Source organism: Callithrix jacchus, chromosome 18 (genome assembly GCF_049354715.1).
Source record: "Callithrix jacchus isolate 240 chromosome 18, calJac240_pri, whole genome shotgun sequence".
Classification (NCBI taxonomy): domain Eukaryota; kingdom Metazoa; phylum Chordata; class Mammalia; order Primates; family Cebidae; genus Callithrix; species Callithrix jacchus.
Window position 1 is genome coordinate 14,433,470 of NC_133519.1, and position 17,726 is coordinate 14,451,195.

General features: G+C 43.3%; 1 protein-coding gene, 1 long non-coding RNA gene and 1 pseudogene across 9 annotated transcripts in view; 1 reads left to right on the top strand and 2 right to left on the bottom strand.

Moving 5' to 3' along the window:
* NUP210L (nucleoporin 210 like) overlaps window positions 1–17,726 on the bottom strand; it is a 143,259-nt gene that overhangs the window by 8,883 nt on the left and 116,650 nt on the right. For 7 of the 8 annotated variants that reach the window (XM_035279949.3, XM_035279945.3, XM_035279948.3 and 4 more), the window contains 5 exons: window positions 16,522–16,739; window positions 12,001–12,137; window positions 10,716–10,842; window positions 3,474–3,623; window positions 722–972 (listed from right to left, as the gene is read on the bottom strand). In XM_035279949.3, coding sequence (XP_035135840.3) covers window positions 722–972; window positions 3,474–3,623; window positions 10,716–10,842; window positions 12,001–12,137; window positions 16,522–16,739 — 883 coding nt within the window. The remainder of the gene's footprint in view (window positions 1–721; window positions 973–3,473; window positions 3,624–10,715; window positions 10,843–12,000; window positions 12,138–16,521; window positions 16,740–17,726) is intronic. The other variant, XM_035279944.3, reaches the window with a different exon arrangement.
* LOC144580232 (uncharacterized) lies at window positions 75–17,655 on the top strand. The gene is made up of 3 exons (XR_013529378.1): window positions 75–139; window positions 9,377–9,485; window positions 16,483–17,655. It is a non-coding gene; the product is annotated as an uncharacterized LOC144580232 (long non-coding RNA).
* On the bottom strand, window positions 7,632–8,450 carry LOC144580231 (density-regulated protein pseudogene; annotated as a pseudogene).

Here is a 17,726-nt window from a genome sequence, read left to right on the forward strand (position 1 = left end):
GAATTGTCAAGATCTGGATTTCTAGCTAGCTAGCCAACACTAAATTAAATTTATTTTCTTTTTTTACCCCCTTAGGTATGTTGACAAAGCTCATGACCTAGATTTGGACTCTGGGAGCCTGCCTGGCATTATGAAGGAGGTGGGTTTTCTTCATTTGATTTTGTAATTTCCTGTGGTGATTTTTATTAGGTCACTCAGTAACTTGCCCTTGGAGTGAGAATGAAAAATATCTGGCCAGGCACTGTGGCTCACACCTGTAATCCTAGCACTTTGGGAGGCCGAGGTGGGTGGATCACCTGAGGTCAGGAGTTCAAGACCAGCCTGGCCATCATGGTGAAACCCCATCTTAAAAAAAAAAAATTGGCCAGGCGCAGTGGCTCAAGCCTGTAATCCCAGCACTTTGGGAGGCTGAGGTGGGTGGATCACGAGGTCAACAGATCGAGATCATCCTGGTCAACATGGTGAAACCCCATCTCTACTAAAAATACAAAAAAATTAGCTGGGCATGGTGGCACGTGCCTGTAATCCCAGCTACTCAGGAGGCTGAGGCAGGAGAATTGCCTGAACCTAGTAGGCGGAGATTGTGCTGAGCCGAGATCGCGCCATTGCACTCCAGCCTGGGTAACAAGAGCGAAACTCCGTCTCAAAAAAAAGAGAGAATGAAAAATATCTTTTCAAATTCCTGATCTCTTGTTCTGTGTTGGTTTAGTCCTTAACATACCTCTAGCTTCCCAAGAACTCTGTCCACTCCCAGTACTCTTATCTGCCCGATATCTTGTTTGTGGCTAAGAACCAGTTCTGACTGGTTAATATAAAAGGCTGGGATGAAAGGAATGAGGATTCGTTGCATTCCATTCTTGTTACGTTCACTGACCAGTGTAGCCCACCCATAGACTGAGGTGTCAGCCACACTGAGGGCCCGTAGCAGCTCCTCTGACTGCGGTTGAACCTTGATTATGCAGACATAAACCCCTGAAAGAAAAAGAGAAAAAACTGAGCAGGAAGGTTCAGAGGCTCTATTGAGCTAACTGAATTAGGATAAGAAGGGAAAACTGTGACATGCAAATTCAGCAAAAGAGAAAATGTGAATTTAGTTTTGATTATTCAATATTAGCACAATATTGGCCACAATGAGGATGATACCAAATAAAAACACTCCTAGAGAAACCACAACTCACCTTATTGACTGAGAATACCATTCTTTCTTTTTTTTTAGAGACAAGACCTCGCTCTGTCATGCAGGCTAGAGCACAGTGGCACAATGTTGGCTTACTGCAGCCTCCTCCTCCCAGGCTCCAGTGATCCTCTCACCTAAGCCTCCTGAGTAGCTGAGACCACATGCATGAGCTACCATGCCTGGCTAATTTTTGTATTTTTCACTGAGGTGGGTGGATGACAGATCAAATAAGAATGGTATTCTTAGTCAGGGGTAGTGTCTCACGCCTGTAATCCGAGCAGTTTGGGAGGCCAATGCAGGAGGATTGCTTGGGCCCAGGAGTTTGAGACCATCCTGGGCAACACGGTAAAACCTCATCTGTACAAAAAATACAAATTTTTTTTTTTTTGAAACAGAGTCTTCCTCTGTCCCCAGGCTGGAGTGTAGTGGTACGATCTCAGCTTACTGAAACCTTGAATTCCTAGGCTCAAGCAATTCTCCTGCCTCACCCTCCTAAGTAGCTGGGGTTACAGGTACCCACCACCACACCTGGCTAATATTTGTATTTTTAGTAGAGATGGGGTTTCACCATGTTGGCAAGGCAGGTCTCAAACTCCTGACCTCATGATTGCTGTTGCCCAAGTGGGAGTGCAGTGGAGCCATCTTGGCTCACTGCAACCTCCGCCTCCAGGATTCAAGCAATTCTCCCTGCCTCAGTCTCCCCAGTAGTTGGGATTACAGCTGCCTGCTACCAAACCTGGCTAATTTTTGTATTTTTTTTGGCAAAGTGGAAGCAAGTTTATTAAGGGATTAAAAAAATGGCTACTCCACAGACAGAGCAGCCATTTTTGTATTTTTAATAGAGATGGGGTTTTGCCATGTGGGCCAGGCTGGTCTCAAACTCCTGACCTCAGGTGACCCACCCACCTCAGCCTTCCAAAGTGTGAGCCACCACGCCCAGCTCTATACCTTTCATTTGATATGGATCATTTCATTTTTAGATAAGTTGATTTACATAAAGTCATCCTAACATCATGCCTATTTTTAAATTCCACTTGTTAATCCTATTCTTTTATTTGGAATATCTTTCAGTTCAACAAAACATCCAAATACTGTGCTACATGCTGGGAATGAAAGATAAATGAGACACAATGCAGAGCCTTACAGAGTTAATGGGGACTAACAAGAAAATAGTAAATTTTTTTTTTTTTTTTTTTTGAGACGGAGTTTCGCTGTTGTTACCCAGACTGGAGTGCAATGGCACGATCTCGGCTCACCGCAACCTCTGCCTTCTGGGTTCAAGCAATTCTCCTGCCTCAGCCTCCCGAGTAGTTGGGACTACAGGTGCACACCACCATGCCCAGCCAATTTTTGTATTTTTAGTAGAGACGGGGTTTCACCATGTTGACCAGGAGGGTCTCGATCTCTTGACCTCGTGATCCACCCACCTTGGCCTCCCAAAGTGCTGGGATTATAGGCATGAGCCACTGCGCCAGGCTTTTTTTTTTTTGAGACGGAGTTTCGCTCTTATTACCCAGGCTGGAGTGCAATGGCATGATCTCAGCTCACTGCAACCTCCATCTCCTGGGTTCAAGAGAGTCTCCTGCCTCAGCTTCCTGAGTAGCTGGGATTACAGGTGCCCACCACCATGCCTGGCTAATTTTTGTATTTTTAGTAGAGACGAGGTTTCATCATGTTGGCCAGGCCGGTCTTGAACTCCTGATTTCATGATCCACCTGCCTCGGCCTCCCAAAGTGCTGGAATTATAGGCGTGATCCACTTCACCTGGCCTGAAAATAGTAAATTATAATAGAAAAGCAAAGAGTATTCTAAGAGGCATGTGTTAAAAATTATTTGAATAGGGCTGGGGGCAATGGCTCAACACTTGTAATCCCAGCACTTTGTGGCTGAGGCAGGAGGCTTGCTTGAGGCCAGGAGTTTGAGACCAGCCTGGACAATATAGCAAGATCATGTCTCTCTAAAAAAAAAAACAAAATAAAAGCTGGGCATGTTGGCATGGGCCTGTAGTCCTAGCTACTCAGGAGGTGAGGCAGGAGGATTGCTTGAGCCTGGGAGTTTAAGGTAACAGTGAGCTATGATCACACCACTGCACTCCACAGACTTGGGCAACACAGCAAGATCCTGTTGCAAAAAAAAAAAGAAAGTTGAATGGATTGAACAAAAATGTTGCCTGAGAAAGATTCCACAGTTATATATTAGATGAAACTAGAAGATATAAATGCAATCCAGTAAGAATGGGACAATCATACAAATTGATACATAGACAGGGAAACCAGTTTCAACTGGTGTAACCTACCTTTCTCCATACTAAAATCAGAATGGACATGGAAGACTTTACTTGCTGGAATATCTAGCAAAGTATTACTGAACTGTACATGGCACAGCATGAGGGTCGCTGGAAGAAGTACTTTTGTAATAGCCAAGGCCTGGTTTGGAGTACAGGATCCTGAAAAGCAGAAAAGAGGTAATAACTTTGTCACTAACAAGAATTTGTAAAAAGAGAGACCATTACATTGAGGCAATTTGGCATCATAAAAAAACACAAGTAAGAAAGAGGGTCAATCCTGGCTGGTTTGCCCACCTCTGCTTCAATCAAGGTGAAAGAATAGTGTGAGACCCTTGCATTCTCATTTGTGAATGACTACAGTGGGGTTTCCATTATCAATATCATTCATAGGTGGTGTCCTTTTTCAAAAAATTTTTAAAAAATTAATCAGTGGGAGGCCGGGTGTGGTAGCTCACGCCTGTAATACAAGCACTTTGGAGGCCAAGACGGGCGGATCACCTGAGGTCACGAGTTCAAGACCAGCCTGACCAACATGGTGAAACCCTGTCTTAAAAAAAAAAAAAAAAAAAAATCAGTGAGAATAACAAAGATTACAGGAAAGTTAGAAATCTATTAAAAATAAAGCAGTACGGTTGGGAGGTAGCTTTTAGGTCTAGGAGCATTTGTTTTCCACATACATGTATTATAATACAATTACAATATAATTCAAGCCCCAAATCCCTAAAACTTCATCACAAGTGGTGCCTTAAGCAGAATCATATAGACAGCAAGAAGTGGACTGATGTCATCATTGGGTCAGCTGCAATGGGTGGCATTCTTTTTGAAAAATCTTCAGCAAAATCAAAGAGACCCAGAGGTTTCTCAATTAAATAAGTTGTGATTTTAGAAAGATTCTGGGGAATAAAATGGCAGTCTGTTTATAAAATCATAATTTGGACAACAGAGGGTGAATATGTTATGAAGAAACATTTTGTATTTTTTTTCTATAAAAGAACCTGGGATGGCTGGGTGAGGTGGCTCACACCTATAGTCTCAGCAATTTGGGAGGCTGAAGTGGGCTGATGGTTGGGAGTTTGAGACCAGCCTGACCAACGTGGAGAAACCCTGTCTCTACTAAAAATACAGAAAAATTAAGCCAGGCATTGTGGCAAATGCCTGTAATCCCAGCTACTTGGGAGGCTGAAGCAGGAGAATGACTTGAACCCACAGAGGTTTTCGTGTGCCAATATTGCGCCATTGTACTCCAGACTGGGCAACAAAGCAAAACTCCGTCTCAAAACAAATAATAAATAAAGAACCTGGGAAATTTTAGAGATAAAATATTCTTTACTTATTTATCTATATTTGTATTTATAATAAAATTAAATAGCTAATTTGAAAAAATATGTTAAATGCTTGAAGAACAAAAGGCAAATAGAATTAACATTATCCTTTTTTTTTTTTTGAGATGGAGTCTCACTCTGTTGCCCAGGCTGGAGTACAGTGGTGCAATCTCCCTCACCGCAACCTCTGCCTCCCAGGTTCAAACAGTTCTTCTGCCTCAGCTTCCCAAGTAGCTAGGATTACAGGTGCCTGCCACAACACCTGGCTACATTTTTTATTTTTATTTTTAGTGAAGACGGGGTTTCACCATATTGACCAGGCTGGTCTTGAACTCCTGATCTGAGGTGATTTGCCCACCTTGGCCTCCCAAAGTGCTGGGATTACAGGTGTGAGCCACCGCACCTGGTCTGTTCTTTTTAAAAAAAATAAATAAAGGAATGAACGAAACAACATAGAATTTGGAGTAGGAAATAGCTACTGCTTCTGCCACTGACTGGTTGTTACTGTGTACAAGTTACTTGCTCTTAGTCTCAGTATTTTCATCTTTAAAATGAGGATAATAATGACTACATGATAAAATTGTTAAATGAGATAAAAGGTATAAAAAATTCCTAGCAGGCTGGGCGTGGTGGCGCAAGCCTGTAATCCCAGCACTTTGGGAGGCTGAAGCGGGTGGATCACGAGGTCAACAGATCGAGACCATCCTGGTCAACATGGTGAAACCCGTCTCTACTAAAAATACAAAAAATTAGCTGGGCATGGTGGCGCGTGCCTGTAATCCCAGCTACTCAGGAGGCTGAGGCAGGAGAATTGCCTGAACCCTGGAGGTGGAGGTTGCGGTGAGCTGAGATTGTGCCATTGCACTCTGGCCTGGGTAACAAGAGCGAAACTCCGTCTGAAAAAAAAAAAAAAATCCTAGCAAAGGATCTGGAATCTGTGAGAAGCTTCTTGTATTTTAGTTATCTTTCTTTCTTTCTTTTTTTTTTTTTAATACAAAAGGACAATTTTAATCCTGCATTTTCCTGTAGTAACATCCACTGCTGGCTATGCACAGATTGAAACTGCATTTGCTAAGAACTGTGAACATGAAGAAATTTCACATGAAGTCACATGTTGATAAAGGCACACAGACATCGTCCAGCACCAACAGAATACATACATAACACATACCAGATAGTCTCAATGGATAAATTTGCTTCACCAGTATTTCTATTTAGTAAAATTCACAGTTAATGCAGAATTTCATTTTTCAATTTTACATCTTTATTACACAATTTCTAATACTTTATTTAAAAAAACCACACATTCAAGATTATAATTTGCATGGCAACAAACAATGGTTTCATGGTTTTTAAGTTTCTTAACTGTCCACAGAAATTTAAAACACAAGTCTTTCCAATTTGCAGCACCTGACTTAAAGTTTAAATTCATCTAATGCATCATTAAAACTGTCCTTTTTCTTCTTCAGCTCATACCAGGCCAAGGGATAATAACTACTTTCTTTTTTTTTTTTTTTGAGACAGAGTTTCGCTCTTGTTACCCAGGCTGGAGTGCAATGGCGTGATCTCGGCTCACCGCAACCTCTGCCTCCTGGGTTCAGGGAATTCTCCTGCCTCAACCTCCTGAGTAGCTGGGATTACAGGCATGTGCCACCATGCCCAGCTAATTTTTTGTATTTTTAGTAGAGACGGGGTTTCACTATGTTGACCAGGATGGTCTCGACCTCTTGACCTCGTGATTCACCCGCTTCGGCCTCCCAAGGTGCTGGGATTACAGCCTTGAGCCACCGCACCCAGCCGAAAATATGATTCTTTAAACATATGCATAATATTGTACCACACAATGCACCATCACTTCTTTAACCATTTTCCAATTGTTCATTTATAACATTTGCAATTTTTTATTATAAATAATATTGTGATGAATACTTTCATCCATAAGTTTTATGCAAGGCTGATTATTTCTTCTAATGTCTTCTAATATCAAAGAAGTGGCTTACTGGTTCAAACAGTGCACATACGTGGTTTTAAGGCTGTTTAGTATACTTTACCAAATAATCTCCAGAATAGTTCGAACAATTCCTACCAACAGTATGTTGTTGTGCCCATAGGGTGGACTTCGTAACAACAAAGCAAATTCAACCACAAATCTATTAGATTCTCACACATCTCAAAACTATCACATCAAAGAAGCAAGGAAATATATTACTGGTGAGGAAGCCAAATTCAAACTCTTTTAAAAAAAATCACTCAGCTTTAGATCAGTAAAATAATCAACAAAAATGCTCCCCACAAAATGTCTACTGGGTTTTTCAAAAAATAAAGTTAAAAAAGAGATAAAGAGAAAGTCAGGCTGGGCACCGTGGCTCACACCCAGCACTTTGGGAGGCCAAGGCGGGCAAATCACAAGGTCAGGAGTTTGAGATCAGCCTGGCCAACATGGTGAAACCCCATCTCTACTAAAAATACAACAAATTAGCCAGGCGTGGTGGTGGGTGCCTATAATCCCAGCTACTTGGGAGGCAGAGGCAGGAGGATTGCTTGAACCCGGGAGGTGCAGGTTACAATGAGCCGAGATTGCACCACTGCACTCCGTCCAGCTGGGCGACAGTACTCCATCTCAAAAAAAAAAAAAAAAAAAAAAAAAAAGAGAAAGAAAGAGAAAGTCAGTACCAAATGACCAGAATTTTTTATTTGACTAAATTCTACTCATGTGTGAGCAATGACAGTCTCCCCTGTTTATTTGACTTTGGCAATAAAAAACCAAGCAGCCTTGTACAGAACAGTGAAAACGCCAAGGATGAGGGCAGTCTGCAGTTTCACTGTACAATAAATATACATATTTTTAAAAGGCCTCTCCCCCTTTGGCTATATCAACTCTCAGTTCAGGCCATTAAATACAAATTTTCAAATTCACTTCCACTTCTTCACTTCTCCAAGATCTTCGATGCTGTCACCATCTACCTCTGGCCACTTTTCCTGAATGACATCAATTATGTCATCTGTAAAGTCTCCCTGAATGATAATTTCATCCTCCCCTGTTACTGAGGCACCACAGGAGAATTTCTGAGCAAAAAATCTTTGTGCTTCTTTAAGATCAATTCCAAAAGTTGCAAGGCCACACACTCTTGTCACATATTTCTTTTTTGCTCTGGGAATTTTGGCTACAGTAACCTTTTGTGGTACAGTCTTCTGTTTTTGTCTTTATTTGACCCCTTCTACCTCTCTTCTGTTTTTTCTTCTCTTCTTCCCCTGCTGTTCCTTGACCCTCATTAATTCCAGTTTCTTGTTTGGGTGAATTTTCTACAGTAAGTTTTGCAAATTCATTTGGAAAATTCTTCTCTAACCATTGTCTACATTTAGCAACATTAGGCATATATTCACAGTACTCTGTTGGTAATGAACAGACTCCACAATAAAGGACTTGAAGTGGGTAATCGGCATCTAACTTGGCACTGTTCCTTGGGTCTCCTTTGCAATCAGCCCCGCTGGATTCAGAAATGTCAAGCAGCCATTTCGCAAATCCAGGCAGTCGCACAGGCCCTGTCGGCTCCGCTCCCGCCGCTATCGCCAGCTGAAGTGACACATGCAACTTCTCTTTCTATGTTTTGAGACAGGGATCTCATCCTGGAACCCAGGCTGGAGTGCAGTGGTGTGATTTTGGCTCCCTGCAGCTTCTATTTCTTTCTTTTTTTTTTGAGATCGAGTCTCGCACTGTCACCCAGGCTGTAGTGCAGAGGCATGATCTCGGCTCACTGCAATCTTCATCACCTCCTGAGTTCAAGTGGTTCTCCTGCCTCAGCCTCCTGAGTAGCTGGGACTACATACGTGCGCTACCACGCCCAGCTAATTTTTTTGTATTTTTAGTAGAGACGGGGTTTCACCATGTTGGCCAGGATGGTCTTGATCTCTTGATCTCATGATTTCCTGCCTTGGCCTCCCAAAATGCTGTCATTACAGGTGTGAGCCACCGCACCCAGCCTCAGCTTCTAGTTCTAAGGCTCAAATGATCCCCCTACCTCAGCCTCCTGAGTGGCTGGGAACACAGACATGCACCACCATACATGGCTATGTATTTTAGTTTTCTTTCTTCCTTTTTTTGTCAACAAATCATAAGCTAATAAAGAACAAAAAAGAAACAAAAACACATAAGGTGGCTAGGCACAGTGGCTCACGCCTGTAATCCCAGCACTTTGGGAGGCTGAGGCAGGTGGATCACCTGAGGTCAGAAGTTTGAGACCAGCCTGGCTAACATGGTGAAACACGTCTGTACCAAAAAATACGAAAATTAGCCAGATGTGGTGGTGGGCACGTGTAGTCTCAGCTATTGTGGAGGTGGAGGTTGCTATGAGTTGAGATTGTGCCACTGCACTCCATCCAGCCTGGGTAACAGTGAGACCCTGTCTCAAAAAAATAAAAATAAAAAAACACAAGGCAAATTTGCTAAGCAAAAAGCATTTCAGATATAACCTAGTTCAACAATTCTCAAATCTGGGGAAGCTTTAAGACAGTTGATTCCTAGGTGCTACCCTGAATTTATTAAATCCCTGGATGGAGCCTAAGAATTTGTATTTTGTGTTTTTGAAACAGAGTCTCACTCTGTCACCCAGGCTGGAGTGCCGTGATGTGACCATAGCAGCCTCAAACTCCTGGACTCAGGTGATCCTCCCAACTTAGCCTCCGGAGTAGCTAACTGCAGGTATGTGCCACCACATCTGGCTAATTTAAACAAACAAAAAAAAAGAATTTTTAGAGGCAGGGTGCAGTGGCTGCTCACTACTGTGATGCTAGAACTCTGGGGGGCGGAGGAAGGAGGATTACTTGAGCTTAGGAGTTTGAGATCAGCCCGGGGAATATGGCAAAACCCTGTCTCTACCAAAAATACAAAAAATTAGCCAGGCAAGGTAGTGCAAACCTGTAGCCCCAGCTATTTGGGAGGCTGAGGCATGAGAATCGCTTGAACCTGGGAGGCAGAGGTTGCAGTGAGCTGAGATCGCACCATTGCACTCCAGCCTGGGCAACAGAGCAAGACTCTCCCTCAAAACAAAACAAAACAAAACACCAAACCAAACCAAACCAAAACAAAACAAACACAAAATTTTTTGTACAGATGGGGTCCTATGTTGCCCAGTCTAGTCTTAAACTTCTGGCCTCAAGTGATCCTCCTGCTTTGGCCTCCCAGAGTGCTGGGATTACAGGTGTGAATCACTGTGCCTGGCTCAGAGTTTGTATTTTTAAAACTAGAAAGACAATAGTGACTAGGATAAGCCTACTTTAAAAGGTTAGTCTAGGGGACTAAGGTGCAGCAGGGAAGTGGTGGAGGCGATGGGGTCCGTGCTGGAGGGGGAGGCAGAAGCCACGAGGGGGCTCCTTCATGGCAGGGGTGGCATGAGAGGGATAGAAGTCACCGGGGGCAGCCCTTTGCAGGGATGACCCTCCTCGCCACTCCTCCAGGACTTGGCGCCTTCTTAAGAATGCTGTACTGGAGCTAGTACTGGTCGTGTCCTTCATCACCTTGCTGTAATTCTGCCCCAATCAGCCCCTACTTCAAGTACTCTGTCATGATCAACAAGGCCATGCCCTACAACTATCCAGTGCCTGTCCACAATGATGGGAACATGCCTGACATACCCAGTCACTCCCAGGACCCCCAGGGGCCCAGCCTGGAGTGGCTGAAGAACCTGTGAGCACCTCCACTGACCAAGGCCGGCCCTCTCCCGGCTCCCAATAAAAATGTGAAAACCAAAAAAAAAAAGCTTAGTCTAGTCATAATTTCTGAGGTTTAATAGAGCTCTATGATTTATTTGTCAAGATGGAGTCAGTTCTGAAATAAAAAGAAAGTCTGGATTGCTAATTCAAAGGGATAAATGAATTGAGGGAAAATGAGAAAGATAGGAACAATCACTAAAACCATAAAGAGATTACTGACCTTTAAGACTGACACCATTTCTGCCAGTGGTGATGAAAAGCTTGAATACAGTTGAATTGAGGGTATTGGTGAGATAAGTGTTGAGGTCATAATTAAGCATTAATCTTGATGATGCATTAACCACCACCTGTCAGTAAATCAAAGGAAGATCTGCACCTCAATTCCTAGAGAATCTGATTCCTTCCAGATCCACCCCTCATAACTTATTTAACCAAAAGTATCTGTTTCACACAAGTACAAATTGCCCATCTGTGATCACATATTTGAGAACAACAAAATCTGCCTTTGAAAACAAAACAACTTTTTTGTTTTAGACAGGGTCTTGCTTTGTCATCCAGGCTGGAGTGCAGTGGCATGATGATGGCTCACTGAAGCTTCAAATCCCTAGGCTCAAACAATCCTCTTGCCTCAGCTTCTAGAGCAGCTCTGACTATAGATATGCGTCACCATGCCTGGCCAAAAAAAGACAGGGTCTCACTATGTTGCCCAGCATGGTCTCAAACTCCTGGCCTCAAGCCATCTTTCCACCTTGGCCTTCCAAAGTGCTCAGATTGCAGCATAAGCTACCACGCCAAGCCCAAAATGACATTTTTTCTAGAAGGAAGTCTTGGGTCCAATTATTCCTTCAGACATATCTTCCCTTTGTATGACTCCCTATTAAAATGCCTTTGAGGCCAGGAGAGGTGGCTCACACCTGTAATCCCAGCACTCTGGGAGGCTGAGGGGGTGGATTACTTGAGGTCAGGAGTTTGAGACCAGCCTGGCCAACATGGGGAAAACCCGTTTCTACTAAAAATACGAAAATTAGCCAGGCATGGAGGCACATGCCTGTAATCCCAGCACTTTGGGAGGCCAAGGCAGGCGAATCACCTGAGGTTCGAAGTTCAAGACCAGCCTGATCAACACAGAGAAACCCTGTCTCTACTAAAAATACAAAAAAAAAAAAAAAAATTAGCTGGGCATGGAGGCACATGCCTGTAATCCCTACTACTTGGGAGGCTGAGGCAGGATAATTGCTTGAACCTGGGAGGTGGAGGTTGCAGTGAGCTGAGATCATGCCATTGCATTCCAGCTTGGGCAACAGGAACAAAACTCCATCTCAAAAAAAAAAAAAAGCCTGAGGACTGTTGAGCACTGTTTAGCTTTATCTTCCAATAAAGTTTGCTGGCTGGCTTCATATCTGTTTTATGAGTGTATTTCCTTTCCTAGGATGTATTTTCTATATGCATATCCTCATATGGGCAATAGTGATCCTAGTCTCTCAGACTCTGGTAGTTACGTTTACCTCTCGATATGTTTTCACTATTCCTGGGATGTCATGAAAAATCATTGCAGTCCCCGGACTCCTGGCCACTCCTACTCCAGTGATAATGTCTGTCTGCAGAATATTGTCGGCAGAAATCATCCACATCCCAGGTTCACCTAGAAAAGACAAAAGAAAGCACTTGTCTGGAGCCTTTGATAAAATCACTTTAGCCTTATTCATACCTCAAATCAGTAAACTTTTTAAGAATGCAGATAACTCTTCCCAGGAGAATCAGCCAGCTTTGAAGATAACTGTTTTCTCAGTGTTTTCCTCTTCATATATCATGCCAGCAAAATAAAGAATCATAAGAGCTACTTAATTGGAGTATGTAACTGTTCTCCTTAAGAAAAAGAAAAGCTCTTTTTACACACAGGGATAACTTCTGAATAAATTTTGTTTAGATGCTGCTAAGGACAAATCTAATTGATGCCAGCAGGAAGACTGCAACAAAGTGACCACTAGCAAGAGAAAGAATTTATTTTGGCTTAAGTCTCAAGATGGCAGAGGAAGGCCAAAAACTGGATTAGATTTTGTACTTAGCCTGCAGTATTACTGATCCTGGCATATGGCCCTTTGCTTCATCATATGATGAAGGCTCCCAAAATTCCAGATTGGAAGACTATGGGACAGTCCTGTCAAAACCTAGCTAAAAAGAGTAAAAAACAGGCTGGGTGTGGTGGCTAACACCTATAATCCCAGCAGTTTGAGAGGCTGAGGTGGGTGGATCACCTGAGATCAGGAGTTCAAGACCAGTCTGACCAACATGGCAAAACCCTGTCGCTACTAAAAATATGAAAATTAGCCAGGTGTGGTGGTACATGCCTGTAATCCCAGCTGCTTGAGAGGCTGAGGCAGGAGAATCACTTGAACCCAAGAGGTGGAGTTTGCAGGGTTGCAGTGAGCTGAGATCATACCATTGCACTCCAGCCTGGGCAACAAGAGCAAAACATCTCAAAAAAAAAAAAAAAAAACAAGTTAAAAAATACTCTGCTTCATTGATAAGGGATTTATAATCAGGGGATTGTAATTCCCATCGTCAACCTTAAAGTAGGTTTAACTCACTGGTCCTGGATTGCATATTCGTAGTGGTTGTTTGCAAATCAGCTGTTACAGGATTACGGGATTCAGCTGAATAGAGCCCCTTTGTATCAAGGTCCAAAATATGTAGTTAATGTTAAAGTCAGGTCCAACATGACATCATTTTACCTAAACATGTGTATCCATAGTTACCAGAAGAGGCTGCAAAGCTGAAGACGTACACTACCACAAGCAGGCCTTACTTGGGTGTATACACCCAGGCAGTGCTTACCACTTTGGGATATGGTATTTGGAAACCCAAAGAATTCACACCCATTTCCTGAACAAAGACTGATTTCCTTTTCTTTTCTTTCTTTCTTTTTTTGTTTTTATTTTTTGAAACAGAGCCTGTCATCCAGACTGGAGTACAGTGGTGTGATGACAGCTTTACTGCAGCCTTGGTCTCCTGGGCTCAAGCAATCTTCCCACCTCAGTCTCCCAACAGTTGGGACCAGAGGCACATGCCACCACACTGGGCTAATTTAAAAAATAATATTTTTTTTGAGACAGAGTCTTGATCTGTCACCCAGGCTGGAATGCAGTGGCACCATCTTGGCTCACTGCAACCTCTGCCCCAGGTTCAAGCAATTCTCCTGTTTCAGCCTCCCGAATAGCTGGCATTACAGGCATCTGCCACCATGCCCAGCTAATTTTTGTATTTTTAGTAGAGGCAGGGTTTCACCATGTTGGCCAGGCTGGTTTCAAGCTCCTGACCTCAAATGATCTGCCCGCCTTGGCCTCCCAAAGTGCTGGAATTACAGGCGTGAGCTACTGCACCTGGCCCTAAATTTTTTTTTGTAGAGACAGGGTTTCACTATGTTCCCCAGGCTGGTCTTGAACTTCTGGGCTCAGGTGAGCCTCCTGCCTCAGTTTCCCAAAGTGCTCGGATTACAGACATGAGCATTGCACCTGGCCCCAAAGACTAATTTTTCTATGATTTTATTGTTATTATTATTATTATTTTGAGATGGAGTCTCGCTCTGTCACCCAGGCGGGAGTGCAGTGGCATGATCTTGGCTCACTGCAGCCTCCGCCTCCTGAGTTCAAGTAAGTCTCTGCCTCAGCCTCCTGAGTAGCTGGGATTACAGGCACCCGCCACCATGCCTGGCTAATTTTTGTATTTTCAGTAGAGATGGGGTTTCACCATGTTGATCAGGCAGGTCTTGAACTCCTGACCTCATGATCCACTTGCCTTGGCCTCCCAAAGTGCTGGGATTACAGGTGTGAGCCACTGGCAACTGGCCTATTATCATTTTTATTATTATAATATATATATATATATATTTTTTTTTTGAGAGATGGAGTCTCACCCTGTCACCCAGGCTACAGTACAATGGTGCAATCTTGGCTCACTGCAACCTCCATCTCTGGGTTCAAGCAGTTCTCCTGCCTCAGCCTCCCAAACTGGGATTACAGGCATCCACCACCATGCCCAGCTAATATTTTGTATCGTTAGTAGAGACAGGGTTTCATCATGTTGGCCAGGCCACTGTACCTGGCCTTAATTTTTGTATTTTTCATAGAGACGGGGTTTCACAATGTTGGCCAGGCTGGTTTTGAACTCCTGACCTCAAGTAATTTGCCCACCTTACCCTCCCAAGTGATTTTCTATGATTTTATTTAATGTTTTTTATCTTATTTATTTATTTTTTTTGCAAAACCACATCTTTTATTAAATTAATTGATTAATTTTTTTTTTTTGAGATGGAGTCTCGCTCTGTCACCAGGCTGGAGTGCAGTGGCGAGATCTTGGCTCACTGCAACCTCCCCCTCCCAGATCAAGAGATTCTCCTGTCTCAGCTTCCCAAGTAGCTGGGACTACAGGCATGTGCCACCACACCCAGCTAAATTTTGTATTTTTAGTAAGATGGGGTTTCACCATGTTGGCCAGGATGGTCTCCATCTCTTGACCTCGTGATCTACCCACCTCGGCCTCCCAAAGTGCTGGGATTATAGGTGTGAGCCACTGCACCCGGCTTACTTTATTTTTTTGAGATGGAGTCTCACTCTGTCGCCAGGCTGGAGTGTAGTGACGTGATCTTGACTTGATGCAACCTCTACCTCCCAGGTTCAAGCGATCCTGCTGCCTCAGCCTCCTGAGTACAGGGGTACCACCATGCCCAGCTAATTTTTGTATTTTTAGTAGAGATGAGGTTTCACCATGTTGGCCAGGATGGTCTTGATCTCCTGATCTTGTAATCCACCCACCTCAGCCTCCCAAGGTGCTGGGATTACAGATGTGAGCAACTGAGCCCAGCTTATGATTTTATTTTTAACTCAGTACTTAGGACAGAAATGCTTTATTGATCAAGAGTATAGTTGGCTGGGCACCAACCCCTTGTAAAAAAAATACAAAAATTAGCCAGGCATCATGGTGCACACCTGTAATCCCAGCTACTTTGGAGGCTAAGGCAGAAGAATCACTTGAACCTGGGGGGCAGAGGTTGCAGTGAGCTGAGATCGTGCCACTGCACTCCAGCCTGGGAGACAGAGCAAGACTCTGTCTTTAAAAAAAAAAAAGAGTATAGTTTAGCCGGGTATAAGAAAAAACCTTATTACAATGATATGTTAGGACTTAGGCCTTGAAATGTGCTTCATAAAATAGCATATACATAACTAGTTCTTAGAACTAAAGACTATTGCCCTTTCCTTTCTTTTATCCTTTACTGTTTTTCAATATAATAATTACCCTCCTTCAAAAGCTGGGAATGGAGGAGAAGATACAGTACCCTACAGTATCTACATAATATAAAATAGAGCTATGTAACTAATAGACTCTTGATAAATATTACTGGCTGGCTTCTAATTGGCTGGCTACTGAGTGAGTGATGAAGCTAAAAATTATCAGTTAATATTATAAATAATAAAATACTCAAAAGTATTTTCTTCCTCAGAGAGGCCCTCAGATTTTAGATAATTTGGAAAAAAATATTCTAGGGTATTAATTGCTTTCTTAACCTTCTGGCCCTAATTGACTTCTTCAGCTCAGCCTCCCCAAAGGGCTGAGATTATGGGTATAAACTACCATACCAGGCCAAGGGATAACTACTTTCTTTCTTTTTTTTTTTTTTTTTGAGACAGAGTTTTGCTCTTGTTACCCAGGCTGGAGTGCAATGGCGCGACCTCGGCTCACCGCAACCTCCGCCTCCTGGGTTCAGGCAATTCTCCTGCCTCAGCCTCCTGAGTAGCTGGGATTACAGGCACGCACCACCATGCCCAGCTAATTTTTTGTATTTTTAGTAGAGACAGGGTTTCACCATGTTGACCAGGATGGTCTTGATCTCTTGACCTCATGATCCACCTGCCTCGGCCTCCCAAAGTGCTGGGATTACAGGCTTGAGCCACCGCGCCCGGCTGATAATAACTACTTTCTAATCCCCACAGCTATCAGTTGTAAGGTTGAGAAAGGGAATGTTTACATACCGTGCTGGCTGACAAGGTGAGTACGGAAGCATATGACATCTCCAACAAAGGTAAGCTTGGTGTCTGGCTCAATGGCATGCTCTACAGCAACAGGAATATAATCTGCCATACCTGGATGTCTCTGGTCGCAAATCCTTACAAGTGTCAGCCCTCTGTTCACAGCTTGGGCCATGTAAGTATAGTTCTTATTCCCTGGTCCAATAAGCAGCAAGTCATCTCTGCAAGTAAACATTAAAGGTACAAATCTCTAAAAAGAGACAAGGGTCAGAAGATAGTTCTGGGGAACACCCTATCACATTTTATATTCAACAGCTCAAAAGTTCAGAAGTATTTCCACAGTAAAAAGTAAGTAAGTAAGCCGAGCGCGGTGGCTCACACCTGTAATCCCAACACTTTGGGAAGCCAAAAGTGGATCATGAGGTCAAGAGATTGAGACTATCCTGACCAACATGGTGAAACCCTGTCTCTACTAAAAATACAAAAAAATTAGCTGGGCGTGGTGGCGCGTGCCTGTAGTCCCAGCTACTCAGGAGGCTGAGGCAGGAGAATTGCTTGAACCCAGGAGGTGGAGGTTGCAGTGAGCCGAGATAGCACCACTGCACTCCAGCCTGGCACCTGGCGATGGAGCGAGACTCTGTTTCAAAAAAAAAGAATAAGTATAGACCAAGGATCAGTCTATTACCTTCATATGTATAGTGCCCAGGAAGGCTTTTTTCCAGTAAAGCCTTTAGATAATAATACTCCAGTTAGCCCCCTGTGGATCTTTTAGTGAACTAGGACTGGACAGATTTAAGATATCCTGAAATTTTTCTTAATTGACAACTAATACCATTGTCTAAGTTTGTTTTTGTTTTTTAAGATAAAGTCTTAATTAATCACCCAGGTTGGAGTGCAGTGGCACAATCTCAGCTCACTCTAACCTCTACCGTTTGGCCTCAAGTGATCCTCCCACCTCAGCCTCCCTAGTAGCTGGGACTGCAGGCACATGCTACCATACCCAGCTCATTTTTGTATTTTTTTTAGAGATGGGGTTCCACCACGTTGTCCAGGCCGGTCTCAAACTCCTGGGCCCAAGTGATCCTCTCTCCTCAGCCTCCCACAGTGCTGGGATTACAGGTGTGAGCCACCCACCTGGCCTCACTTAAAAAAATTTTTTTAACCATCTTGACCAACATGGTGAAACCCTGTATCTACTAAAAATACAA